The sequence below is a fragment of the Oncorhynchus tshawytscha genome, linkage group LG07 (assembly GCF_018296145.1).
Source record: "Oncorhynchus tshawytscha isolate Ot180627B linkage group LG07, Otsh_v2.0, whole genome shotgun sequence".
Classification (NCBI taxonomy): Eukaryota; Metazoa; Chordata; class Actinopteri; order Salmoniformes; family Salmonidae; genus Oncorhynchus; species Oncorhynchus tshawytscha.
The window spans coordinates 16,284,729-16,298,721 of NC_056435.1; the positions used below are offsets into that span (position 1 = coordinate 16,284,729).

General features: G+C 43.3%; 1 protein-coding gene across 1 annotated transcript; it reads right to left on the minus strand.

The window, feature by feature from the left end:
• Positions 1-2,607: 2,607 nt before the first annotated feature.
• Positions 2,608-9,709, minus strand: LOC112219800 (cytochrome c-like). The gene is made up of 2 exons (XM_024381311.1): positions 9,541-9,709; positions 2,608-2,753 (listed from the first exon to the last, which is right to left on the minus strand). The coding sequence occupies exons 1-2, from the start codon at positions 9,707-9,709 to the stop codon at positions 2,608-2,610; spliced, it is 315 nt and encodes a 104-aa protein (XP_024237079.1).
• Between the last annotated feature and the right edge of the window lie 4,284 nt (positions 9,710-13,993).

Sequence of the window (13,993 nt, forward strand, 5' to 3'; positions counted from 1 at the left end):
AGTAGCGAAGCGAGGCTCCACTCCCGTCAAAACTATCCACTCAAGAATACAGCGAAAAGCAGGCCAAAGGCTCTATTCAATCCCTATCGCTTAAATCCAAAGTAGAGCATGATTGAAATTAAGGCTGCATTCACGATAGATGCTGCATATGTGGGCTCAAACAGAAATTACCTTTACATTTCTCTCTCGCAAAGCTTTAGTGATACAGACTGAATAGAGCACCAAGTGTGGATTTTTTTTGTATTGGGGTCTGTGAGAGTGTGAGGGATTTTGTATAAAAAATGTCATTGCTAATTTGCTAAGCAAGTCTTACTTGATCAAATAGATTTTATAATTGGAGTTGTCTGTTGTTCACACTCGTATCTGCGCGCTCATCGGCTAGAATGTTCCCATCTGACCTCGCCTCCTCCTGCCTGCCTTTCTGCCTTTGCGACTACGGCCTTTTCTCAATAAGATTTGCTCAACTTCTGCATCCTCTCTCCTCCATCCTCTCCGGCCTCCTTTTGAAACAGGTCAAAGGTAATCGAAGAGAGGCAGCGTGGACAAAAATGGTCTTGTATGAAATTTGAAATGAATTCTCCAATCGCGCAACATCAGGCAAATTATGTTTACAGGGTGGAATCCAAAATTGAATGTATATAGTGATAGAACAAATGCAGGTAGTTGTGCAAGACATTTTGAGATAAAAAGATAAGTAGCATATCATTTTTAAGTGTGCATGCTTTTCTCCTCCAACAATACAACAGCAGATTCAAAGGGGGTGTGGTAGGCAGAAATCAAAAAACTCTTCTGCAGTAGGATGCACTTGTGTTTCCTTGCCAAAAGGATGCTATTGGAGAGGGAAGTACAGTCTCCTGCTTGCCTACTAACGAACTGACACACTCATTGGTTTCTGAGGTCACGGAGGAGAGGACAAACTTTTGACCAAATGAGAACTCCAATAATTCCCATTGTTAGGACAGAGACACCATCTCATCATTATATTGAGCAGTGTTTCCCAAACCTGGTCCTGGAGTACCCCCAACAGTACACATTTTTCATTGCTCAATTAGTTAAGTGAGGTGTGATTGTCCAGGGCTACAACGAAAATGTATACTTTTGGGGGTTCTCGAGTACCAGGGTTGGGAAACACTGATATAGAGTACCTTTGATTAAGGACGATCTTGCTTAGCCATGTATATATTGTATTTCCAGGTACAGACCTCAGATACTAGAAGTATAATATATAGATAGATATAATACACTGAACAAAAATATAAACGCAAATGTTTCATGAGCAAAAATAAAAGAATCCCTGAAACGTTCCAGACGCACAAAAAGCTTATTTCTCTCAAATTGTGTGCACAAATTTGTTTGCATCCCTGTTAGTGAGCATTTCTCCTTGGTCAAGATAATCCATCCACCTGACAGGTGTGTCATATCAAGAAACTGATTAAACAGCATGATCATTACACCTTGTGCTGGGGACAATAAAAGGCCATTTTAAGATGTGCAGGTTTGTCACACAACGCCACAGATGTTTCAAATTGAGGGAGTGCGCAATTGCCATGCTGACTGCAGGAATGTCCACCAGAGCAGTTGACAGAAACTGTAATGTTCATTTCTCTACCATAAGCTGTCTCCAACGTCGTTTTAGAGAATTTGGCAATACGTCCAACCTGCCTCACAACCGCAGACCATGAGTATTTCTGTCTGTGTCTAATAAAGCTCTTTTGTGGAGAAAAGCTAATTCTGATTGGCTGGCTGTCAATTGGGTGGGCCTATGCCCTCCCAGGACCACCTATGGCTGCACCCCTGCCCAGTCATGTGAAATCAATAGATTCAGTCCTAATGAATGCATTTAAATTCACTGATTTCCTTATATGAACTGTAACAGTAAAATCTTTGACATTTTTGCATTCATATTTTTGTTCAGTGTCTTTAATCCTAAGCAATTGGTTGCTCCATGAAAACTCAGGGCTAGCACTTAAATATGCCACTGAATTTGAACACAATTTTCTGTCTATATGCCAACATTACATTTAAACAATGCAGCCATACACTGGCTGAAATCAGTTGATAGGACTTAGACAAGCTGCAAAAAAGAAAAAACATTTGTCTGTTTGCATACAGTTGAGGCTATTTACTCAGAACATTGGTATAAAAATCAATATAAACTATTTATATGATAATAATTATATTACACAATTGCTGATATGTCTTATATTCCTGCTGAAAGTATAATCAGGATTATACCTCTGCCATTCATTCCAATTAGACTTGTTTGGATTTCTCCCCGACCAGTATGGCTGCCATTTCCAAACCATTCTGGAACTTTGAGGTTTAATGACATATCCTATTAAAATTAAAGGACCTCTCAATGTACCTAAACCTATTTCCTTGTTGAATATCAATCCTATGTTATTTATCTAAAGACAAATCCACAAAAAAGGCATTCGGTTCACAAGTAAGATGGGTCTGGCATAGGACAAATTCCATGACAACACAAAGATTGATGAGTCCTGGCCATTAAATAGTGATTTGTCATTGAAGTACAGATCAAAAAGGGACAGCAAACTCAAACTAAAAACAGATTTAACTTAAATATTTATCTTCAAATACAATGTTTTATGATGTCGCAGACTTCAAATATGCAACAAGATCTTGGCGCTCGCCATTCTTCTTGATGCCAGCAAAGATCATCTTTGTTCCTGGAATGTATTTCTTAGGGTTTTCCAAGTACTCCATCAGGGTGGCTTCACCCCAAGTAATGCCTACAAGAGAATGATACAATCCCTTAGCTAATGGCAAGGAACTCTGTACATTAAATCAAAATCAAATGCTGGGGATTTTAACAAGGCTAATCTGAAAACAAGACTCCCTAAATTTTATCAGCATATCGATTGCGCAACCAGGGGTGGAAAGACCCTGGATCATTGTTACTCTAACTTCCGCGACGCATATAAGGCCCTGCCCCGCCCCCCTTTCGGAAAAGCTGACCACGACTCCATTTTGTTGATCCCTGCCTACAGACAGAAACTAAAACAAGAAGCTCCCACGCTGAGGTCTGTCCAACGCTGGTCCGACCAAGCTGACTCCACACTCCAAGACTGCTTCCATCACGTGGACTGGGAGATGTTTCGTATTGCGTCAGACAACAACATTGACGAATACGCTGATACAGTGTGCGAGTTCATTAGAACGTGCGTTGAAGATGTCGTTCCCATAGCAACGATTAAAACATTCCCTAACCAGAAACCGTGGATTGATGGCAGCATTCGTGTGAAACTGAAGGCACGAACCACTGCTTTTAATCAGGGCAAGGTGTCTGGTAACATGGCTGAATACAAACAGTGCAGCTATTCCCTCCGCAAGGCTATCAAACAAGCTAAGCGCCAGTACAGAGACAAAGTAGAATCTCAATTCAACGGCTCAGACACAAGAGGTATGTGGCAGGGTCTACAGTCAATCACGGACTACAGGAAGAAACCCAGCCCAATCACGGACTACAGGAAGAAACCCAGCCCAGTCACGGACCAGGATGTCTTGCTCCCAGGCAGACTAAATAACTTTTTTGCCCGCTTTGAGGACAATACAGTGCCACTGACACGGCCTGCAACGGAAACATGCGGCCTCTCCTTCACTGCAGCCGAAGTGAGTAAGACATTTAAACGTGTTAACCCTCGCAAGGCTGCAGGCCCAGACGGCATCCCCAGCCGCGCCCTCAGAGCATGCGCAGACCAGCTGGCCGGTGTGTTTACGGACATATTCAATCAATCCCTATACCAGTCTGCTGTTCCCACATGCTTCAAGAAGGCCACCATTGTTCCTGTTCCCAAGAAAGCTAAGGTAACTGAGCTAAACGACTACCGCCCCGTAGCACTCACATCCGTCATCATGAAGTGCTTTGAGAGACTAGTCAAGGACCATATCACCTCCACCCTACCTGACACCCTTGACCCACTCCAATTTGCTTACCGCCCAAATAGGTCCACAGACGATGCAATCTCAACCACACTGCACACTGCCCTAACCCATCTGGACAAGAGGAATACCTATGTGAGAATGCTGTTCATCGACTACAGCTCGGCATTCAACACCATAGTACCCTCCAAGCTCGTCATCAAGCTCGAGACCCTGGGTCTCGACCCCGCCCTGTGCAACTGGGTACTGGACTTCCTGACGGGCCGCCCCCAGGTGGTGAGGGTAGGCAACAACATCTCCTCCCCGCTGATCCTCAACACTGGGGCCCCACAAGGGTGCGTTCTGAGCCCTCTCCTGTACTCCCTGTTCACCCACGACTGCGTGGCCATGCACGCCTCCAACTCAATCATCAAGTTTGCGGACGACACAACAGTGGTAGGCTTGATTACCAACAACGACGAGACGGCCTACAGGGAGGAGGTGAGGGCCCTCGGAGTGTGGTGTCAGGAAAATAACCTCACACTCAACGTCAACAAAACTAAGGAGATGATTGTGGACTTCAGGAAACAGCAGAGGGAACACCCCCATCCACATCGATGGAACAGTAGTGGAGAGGGTAGCAAGTTTTATGTTCCTCGGCATACACATCACAGACAAACTGAATTGGTCCACTCACACAGACAGCATCGTGAGGAAGGCGCAGCAGCGCCTCTTCAACCTCAGGAGGCTGAAGAAATTCGGCTTGTCACCAAAAGCACTCACAAACTTCTACAGATGCACAATCGAGAGCATCCTGGCGGGCTGTATCACCGCCTGGTATGGCAACTGCACCGCCCTCAACCGTAAGGCTCTCCAGAGGGTAGTGAGGTCTGCACAACGCATCACCGGGGGCAAACTACCTGCCCTCCAGGACACCTACTCCACCCGATGCTACAGGAAGGCCATAAAGATCATCAAGGACATCAACCACCCGAGCCACTGCCTGTTCACCCCGCTGCCATCCAGAAGGCGAGGTCAGTACAGGTGCATCAAAGCTGGGACCGAGAGACTGAAAAACAGCTTCTATCTCAAGGCCATCAGACTGTTAAACAGCCACCACTAACATTGAGTGGCTACTGCCAACACACTGTCAATGACACTGACTCTACTCCAGCCACTTTAATCATGGGAATCGATGGGAAATGATGTAAATATATCACTAGCCACTTTAAACAATGCTACCTTATATAATGTTACTTACCCTACATTGTTCATCTCATATGCATACGTTGATACTGTACTCTATATCATCGACTGCATCCTTATGTAATACATGTATCACTAGCCACTTTAACTATGCCACTTGGTTTACATACTTATCTCATATGTATATACTGTACTCGATATCATCTACTGTATCTTGCCTATGCTGCTCTGTACCATCACTCATTCATATATCCTTATGTACATATTCTTTATCCCCTTACACTGTGTATGACAGTAGTTTTTTTTGGAATTGTTAGTTAGATTACTTGCTCGTTATTACTGCATTGTCGGAACTAGAAGCACAAGCATTTCGCTACACTCGCATTAACATCTGCTAACCATGTGTATGTGACAAATAAAATTTGATTTGATTTGATTTGATTTGAAATCCAATTTTACTTGTCACATACACATGGTTAGCAGATGTTAAAGTGGCTAGTGATACATGTATTACATAAAGATGCAGTAGATATGGAGTGCAGTATATACGTATACATATGAGATGAATAATGTAGGGTATGTAAACATATTAGGTAGCATTGTTTAAAGTGGCTAGGGATATATTTTACATTTCCCATCCATTCCCATTATTAAAGTGGCTGGAGTTGAGTCAGTGTGTTGGCAGCAGCCACTCAATGTTAGTGGTGGCTGTTTAACAGTCTGATGGCCTTGAGATAGAGACTGAAAAACAGCTTCTCGGTCCCAGCTTTGATGCATCTGTACTGACCTCGCCTTCTGGATGATAGCGGGGTGAACAGGCAGTGGCTCGGTTGGTTGTTGTCCTTGATGATCTTTATGGCCTTCCTGGGACATCGGGTGGTGTAGGTGTCCTGGAGGGCAGGTAGTTTGCCCCCGGTGATGCGTTGTGCAGACTTCTCTACCCTCTGGAGAGCCTTACGGTTTGTGGGCGGAGCAGTTGCCGTACCAGGCGGTGATACAGCCCGACAGGATGCTCTCGATTGTGCATCTGTAGAAGTTTGAGTGCTTTTGGTGACAAGCCGAATTTCTTCAGCCTCCTGAGGTTGAAGAGGCGCTGCTGCGCCTTCACTTAAAACTTACTACCCTCTCCACTACTGTTCCATCGATGTGGATAGGGGGGTGTTCCCTCTGCTGTTTCCTGAAGTCCACAATCATCTCCTTAGTTTTGTTGACGTTGAGTGTGAGGTTATTTTCCTGACACCACACTCCGAGGGCCCTCACCTCCTCCCTGTAGGCCGTCTCGTCGTTGTTGGTAATCAAGCCTACCACTGTTGTGTCGTCCGCAAACTTGATGATTGAGTTGGAGGCGTGCGTGGCCACACAGTCGTGGGTGAACAGGGAGTACAGGAGAGGGCTCAGAACGCACCCTTGTGGGGCCCCAGTGTTGAGGATCAGCGGGGTGGAGATGTTACCTACCCTCACCACCTGGGGGCGGCCCATCAGGAAATCCAGTACCCAGTTGCACAGGGCGGGGTCGAGACCCATCTTGTCCAGATGGGTTAGGGCAGTGTGGTTGAGATTGCATCGTCTGTGGACCTATTTGGGCGGTAAGCAAATTGGAGTGGGTCTAGGGTGTCAGGTAGGGTGGAGGTGAAATGGTCCTTGACTAGTCTCTCAAAGCACTTCATGATGACGGAAGTGAGTGCTACGGGGCGGTAGTCGTATAGCTCAGTTACCTTAGCTTTCTTGGGAACAGGAACAATGGTGGCCCTCTTGAAGCATGTGGGAACAACAGACTGGGATAGGGATTGATTGAATATGTCCGTAAACACACCAGCCAGCTGGTCTGCGCATGCTCTGAGGGCGCGGCTGGGGATGCCGTCTGGGCCTGCAGCCTTGCGAGGGTTAACACGTTTAAATGTTTTCCTTACGTCGGCTGCAGTGAAGGAGTCCGCATGTTTTGGTTGCGGGCCGTGTCAGTGGCACTGTATTGTCCTCAAAGCGGGCAAAGAAGTTGTTTAGTCTGTCTGGGAGCAAGACATCCTGGTCCACGACGGGGCTGGTTTTCTTTTTGTAATCCGTGATTGACTGTAGACCCTGCCACATACCTCTTGTGTCTGAGCCGTTGAATTGAGTTTCTACTTTGTCTCTATACTGACGCTTAGCTTGTTTGATTGCCTTGCGAAGGGAATAGCTACACTGTTTGTATTCAGTCATGTTTCCGGTCACCTTGCCCTGATTAAAAGCAGTGGTTCGCGCCATCAATCCACGGTTTCTAGACAAGACAATATTCAGTTAATTATCTGACATTTTATTAATGACCTGCAAGTTTGGGGACAGCTATAAATTTCCTCACTTGACAAGAAATGTAAATTGACTCAGACAGCACTAACTAGCTAATGGCTAGAGGGGATTCAGCTTGTCAAATTGTGACTTTTTTCAGCAAACTAGGCGCATGTCACACATCACTACTTCACAGGAGACTAATTTGAACTTAAATATTTATTCCTTCTGGAACATGTGAACTTTCATTTGCCTTAACAAACTTGTATGCCATCTGTAAATACAAATTAAATTACGGGCCTAGTTGGTTTAGCCACGGAAAAAGCCATGAACCTTCCTGCTAGGCATAATTTGCTGAAATAATGGATGGGCTGGAAATCCCGAGAGAGGAGTTCGATTTAGTCTGCCATGTAGCATGCATCCGTCTATAACATGAGCTGCTCAGTATGTGCTGGTAATCCGTTCTAACACAGCTTTTTTGAAAGATATCACGAACTGCAAAAGTGTTGCTAATACTCTCCACTTTCTGGAAAACGATTGTGCCATGCTGACTCTGAAAATGAATAAGACTATGAGGAATCCCTGATTTAGGTAACATTTTAATTGAATCAGACATTGTAATCTTCTGAAACGGCAATCAACAGTGTTGTTATCACAGAAGAAGTTTACAAGAATTTTGAAATCAGTGAAATGCCTGGTGGAAGCAGAGTATGATACCTAAGAAAATTCTGCCGTTTGATTGCAAATATGCAGAGGGAGTAGAAAAGAGAACACAGAAGGCTGTTTTACGAAATCACCTGCCTCCAGAATACATCTTCAAACTAAGGGCAATTACGGCATCCCCCATGACAGAGGGAGAAGCATTAATCCATGCATGCGTAAGAGTCTAGCTAGCTACATTTTCAGGTATTATACATTCATAATATTGTTCGAAAGTTGCTTTAATTGCAAGTTAAAGCATACTGTTAGCTAGCTAACATTACATGTATGATCTGTACAGTAACATTTTTTGTATCTCGGAAATCCATTTGCATCGCTAGTTATAGCCTAATGTTAGCTATCTAGCTAACACTGAAACCAGTTGGTTAGCTTTGGCTATCTGCAGAGTCATGTATGGTAGTAACATGAGTTGGTATTATGGTGAATGGTTTATTTAGCTAGGTACATGTCTAAACAAAGACTCAGCTATGCAAGTAACCATTTCATTATACCGTTTACACCTTCTGTATCCTGTGCATGTGACAAATAAACGTAGATTTTTTAAATAGTGTGTGTTTACCATGTAGAATGCCCTTTTATTCCATCACACACAAACGTAAGCAATTTTCTGTAATTAGCTTGCCATTAACTTGGAAATAATGATCTTGTTGTAAGTTTATTTACCTGTAATATTTTTTTTTAAATGTGCTAAAGTTAAATCAGTCAGCTATGATATGGTCATTAATTGAACTGACTACTCAGCTAAATTAACGTTAGCTAGCTAGCTAACTAACTAACAAGCTGGAAATTAACCAAAACATTGTTTAGAAAGTTGCTTTTAGTTGCCTCATTTGCAAGATTTAGATATACTAAATTCATTTTTTAAACAGATGGGTTCACTCACTGGTGTTAAAATATACCAGTTCTGCTATTTTGGACCACCAGGCTGCTGATGTCATGCTGCCTGTCATTTTTCGGTTTATACTTTTTCATAACGACAAGTTTGGTGTCAGATGAATGTTCATGATGTCACTGCGACAACTGTCTACAGACATGACAATAGACATAGTATAAACAAGTCTTTAGTCTTGGAATCTTTGGATGTTTAGCACATTACCATACTCACTCCATTTAGCACATGGCCTCACATTTGAATCCTTAAAGAGATGGGTGGGGCTAAGGTTTAAAAGGGTGTAAACAATGCTGAATGGGTGTAGACAATGAAGAGCTCTCTAATAGGTGTCCCAAAACATTCAAAAGGGCCATTTTCTCAAAAGTGGGGTTACAAATGGATGAACTTTCAAAGCCGAATTACTTTCCCCATTGCTCCTCAACTGTAGTGTATGATACACTATTTTCTAGCCCCGAGTCTCTACTCCGAATCAGGACGATTTGACTTTCGTAGCAGGTTAGGAAAATGTTGGTAATTTGACCATCTGGATCACTTCCAGCCATTTCCCACTAACTAGTAGGATAGGTGAAAAGGCCTACCTTTGCTCTTGTTGGCGTCTGTGTAGGAGTAGCCCTCAGCCTGACCAGTCTTACATCCGAACAGACCCCAAAGGTTTGGACCCACTTTGTGCTTCCCACCATCTTCGACAGTGTAGCACTGGGCGCATTTCTGAACGAAGGCCTTCTTTCCCTTTGCAATGTCACTCATAGTAACCTAGTGGAAGATACAGAACACGTTAGGTTAGCTACACTCTGGTTTATCGCCTAACGTTATCCAGGACTTGGTCTGGGCAATATTCAGTTGACTAACAGCAAGCAACTGGGCCACCTCCCCGATGAAGGTGATTCTACCATCGAAAGGTCATTTTAGATGACGTGATCTAGCTACCAAATCAACAACTTTTTGCTCAGAAAGATATAACTTCACGGGCCAAATTTGCCACACTGCCCTGAGCTAGCTCAGCCAGCTAAAGTTAGCTAACCATCAACGGAGCATTGTAGCCGACATCGCGGGCTTGTATCACTGCTGCTGGTATTCTACTAACAATCTGTCGATTTAGCGAACCAATACGTAATTTATAGTTAAAACAAAAACGAGTTAGCTAATTGTAATTGGGTTTCTTACTGCGACAACACATTTTTCTATAGAAGAAAGCTGACAGGTGAGTTGGCTCGTCAGATGGGTAGTGCTGTTAGTTTGTTCAAGTTAGTAATTTGCCGCTATTATTGACAAGGAGCGGTCAGTGATGCTGAGCTAGCTATAGCAAGCTAAGAAGAGGTCAATGATCTGCAATACATATCTATCTAAAAAATCATACACTTTCATCAAATCCATTATAAATGAAAGACAATCTAAAAGGGCATGGATGGAGGGGCACAGCCTTAGTCAATTGTTTCCGAATTGCAGGTTAGGTTTACGCAATTCCTATTCTTCAAAGCCCAGGACACGCTGTCCTACTCACATTAAATTTACCGGTCTATCATAATTTTAGCAGATTACCAGCAGCAGTGATACGGTCGCAAGGTAAAACAAAATGAGTCACGATTATTACCTTTTGAATAATATATTTTTAAACCTGCCAAGGAATTGTCATCTATCGGTTGCCTATGGAATAATCCTAGTGTGGGGGTAATGGAAGGTCACATCATTTTAGAGGCACCGGCATTTGACATCACAATCAGGCAGCACTTCAGTCACGTGCTAGCTTTCGACGAATATGTAGTGGTACTGTAACAGGGCACGCACATGTTGATTTTGGTCCAGCCACACCCGACGCGATCAGGATAAGAAGGTTGAAATATCAAAACGGACTCTGAACCAACTATATTCATTTGGGGACAGGTCGATACATTCATGGACATTTAGCTAGTTAGTTTGCAGTTGCTAGCCAATTTGTCCTGGGGTGTAAACATCAGGTTGATGTTTTATTGGAAACGCACAATGTCCTTTTTTTCCTTGATCTTAGTAGAATTATGATTCATTTTGAGTCACACAAAATCCTGTGTTCTCTACTCCGACAATTAATCTACAGATAAAAGGGAAAATCTAGTTGGTTTCTAGTAATCTTGCCTATTTTAGTCTTCCTCTATGGTCTTTATTGGTTGGAATCCAACTTAACGGTGCATTACCACCACCTGGACTGGAGTGTGGACCTCAGTTCAGCTACAGATAGACGAATGAGACATATATTTCACTGGATGTATACATGTGAAGTGTCCGCTTGGCGTTTCCACTCACTACAATGCATGGTAGTGAGAGGAAGCCCAGTTGCCGGCAGTGGGAGAAGATGGATCAAGATGGATTTTAGCCTACATTCTGCTAATTTTCTCATCGATGAAACATTTGATCTACATACAATTGTCTGTTCCCAAAACTAGAATGTTACAAACAGTTGACTTTTGCAGACTTCACTAATTAAGTAAAAAAAGGTTTAGTTGTTTAGGAGTGCAAAGGCATATTGAGTTATTGCACATACGCACTTCACAATGTAGGTGTTCCCTAACGGCAATATGCGCAGGCATGCTAGAACGCGCCAATAGGATCTCGCTAGCTCATGCTTGGCTCTGCCCACCTCCATGCTTGTGCTGCCCACTATGACTAAATTGTTCCCCCCTCAATCTACACACAATATCCCATAATGACAAAGCAAGAACAGAGACTTGTCCAGAAGCCACTCCGGCGTTGTCTTAGCTGTGTGCTTAGGGTCGTTGTCCTGTTGAAGGTGAACCTTCGCCCCAGTCTGAGGGTTCTGAATCAGGTTTTCATCAAGGATCTCTGTACTTTGCGCCGTCCATCTTTCCCTTGATTCCAGTTCCTGCCGCTGAAAAACATCCATACAACATGATGCTACCACCACCATGCTTCACCATAGGGATGGTATTGGTTTCCTCCAGACGTGACGCTTGGCATTCAGGCCAAAGTGTTCAATCTTGGTTTCATCAGACCAGATAATCTTGTTCCCCATGGTCTGAGTCCTTTAGGTGCCTTTTGACAAACTCTAAGCGGGCTGCCATGTGCTTTTTACTGAGGAGTGGCTTCCGTCTGGTCACTCTACCATAAAGGCCTGAGTGCTGCCGAGATGGTTCTCCTTCTGGAAGTTTCTCCCATCTCCACAGGGGAACTCTGTCAGAGTGACCATCAGGTTCTTGGTCACCTCCCCTGACCAAGGCCCTTCTCCCCCGATTGCTCAGTTTGGCCAGGCGGCCAGCTCTAGGAAGAGTCTTGGTGGTTCCAAACTTATTCCATTTAAGAAATGATGGAGGCCACTGTGTTCTTGAGAACCTTCAATACTGCAGACATTTTTTGGTACCATTCCCCAGATCTGTGTTTTGAAACAATCCTGTCTCGGAGCTCTACAGACAATTCCTTCGACCTCATAGCTGGGTTTTTGCTCAGACATACACTGTCAACTGGGACAGGTGTGTGCCTTTCCAAATCATGTCCAATCAATAGAATTTACCACAGGTGGACTCTAATCAAGTTTTAGAAACATCTCAATGATGATCAATGAAAACAGGATGCACCTGAGCTCAATTTCAAGTCTCATAGCAACGGGTTTGAATACTTATGTCAATAAGGCACTGTTTTTTAGGAAAACAATTAATTTAATACATTTTTGAATAAGGCTGTAACGTAACAAAATGTGGAAAAAGGGAAGGGGTCTCTACGAATGCACTGTACAGTATGTGTTAATGTATTTTGCAACACTCACGCGTTGACTAGAGCCCGTCGTTGTACAATGGATCAAACTTATCATAGTGGCCAGAACCAAGCAAGGAAGTGGGCAAAGCCAAGCAAGAGCTAGTGAGATCCTTTCTGTGTGTTCTAGCATTTATTTGCATATTTCTATTAGGGAACACCTCATCTAAAGTGCGCTTGTGCAATAACTCAATTTGCCCTTACAAAATAATTGCGTTGCTTAGGAGTGCAACTTTGGCAAAAGTCCACAAAAACGCAGTATGTAGATCAAATGTTTCATCTATGAGAAAATTAGCAGAATGTCGGCCAAAATCCACCTCACTCGATTTTTTCCCACTGGGCTTCCTCTCATCCCCATACTTGGTAGTAAGTGGAAACGCCAACCGGATGCTTCACATTTCTACATCTGGTGAAATATCTGGTACATCGTTTATCTGTGGTGGTATCACAGATTATATAGTGGCTGCCCTAACAACGGAACTACATGTCTTAGAAAATGGAAGGCAGTCAGGTGGAGGCAAGATCAGGTGGGACGATTCTAGCCAATGAGAGGGGAGGTGTGTGTGTGTGAACCAAGGGTCCAGGGTTCACACTAGAGCAGGGTTTCACAAACTCATTCCTCGGGACCCCAATGGGTGCACGTTCTGTTTTTTTTGCCCTAGAACTACACAACTGATTAACTTGTTATGGCTGCAATCCCACAACCCGGGATCGATATGACAACTACCAGTGAAAATAGAGGGCGCCAAATTCAAACCACAGAAATCTCATAATTACATTCCTAAAACATACATGTGTCTTATATCATTTTAAAGCTATTCTCGTTGTTAATCCCACCAAAGTGTCCGATTTCAAATAGGCTTTTAAGTGAAAGCACAAACGATTATGTTAGGTCTCCACCAAACCACAATAAGCACAGCCATTTTCCAGCAAAATATAGCATTCACAAAAAGCATAAATAAAGATAACATTAATCACTAACCTTGAATTATCTTCATCAGATGACACTCAGGACTTCATGTTACACAATACATGCATGTTTTATTTGATAACGTTCATATTTATATTTTAAAAAATCTGAGTTTACATTGGCGCGTTAGATTCACTAGTTCCAAAAACATCAAGTGATTTTGCATAGCCACATCGTTTCAACAGAAATACTCATCATAAATGTAGGTGATAATACACATGGAATTATAGCTATACCTCCTTAATGCAACTGCTGTGTCAGATTTACGGAAAAAGCAACCCATGCAATAATCTGAGACGGCGCTCAGAACAATAGCCAAATTA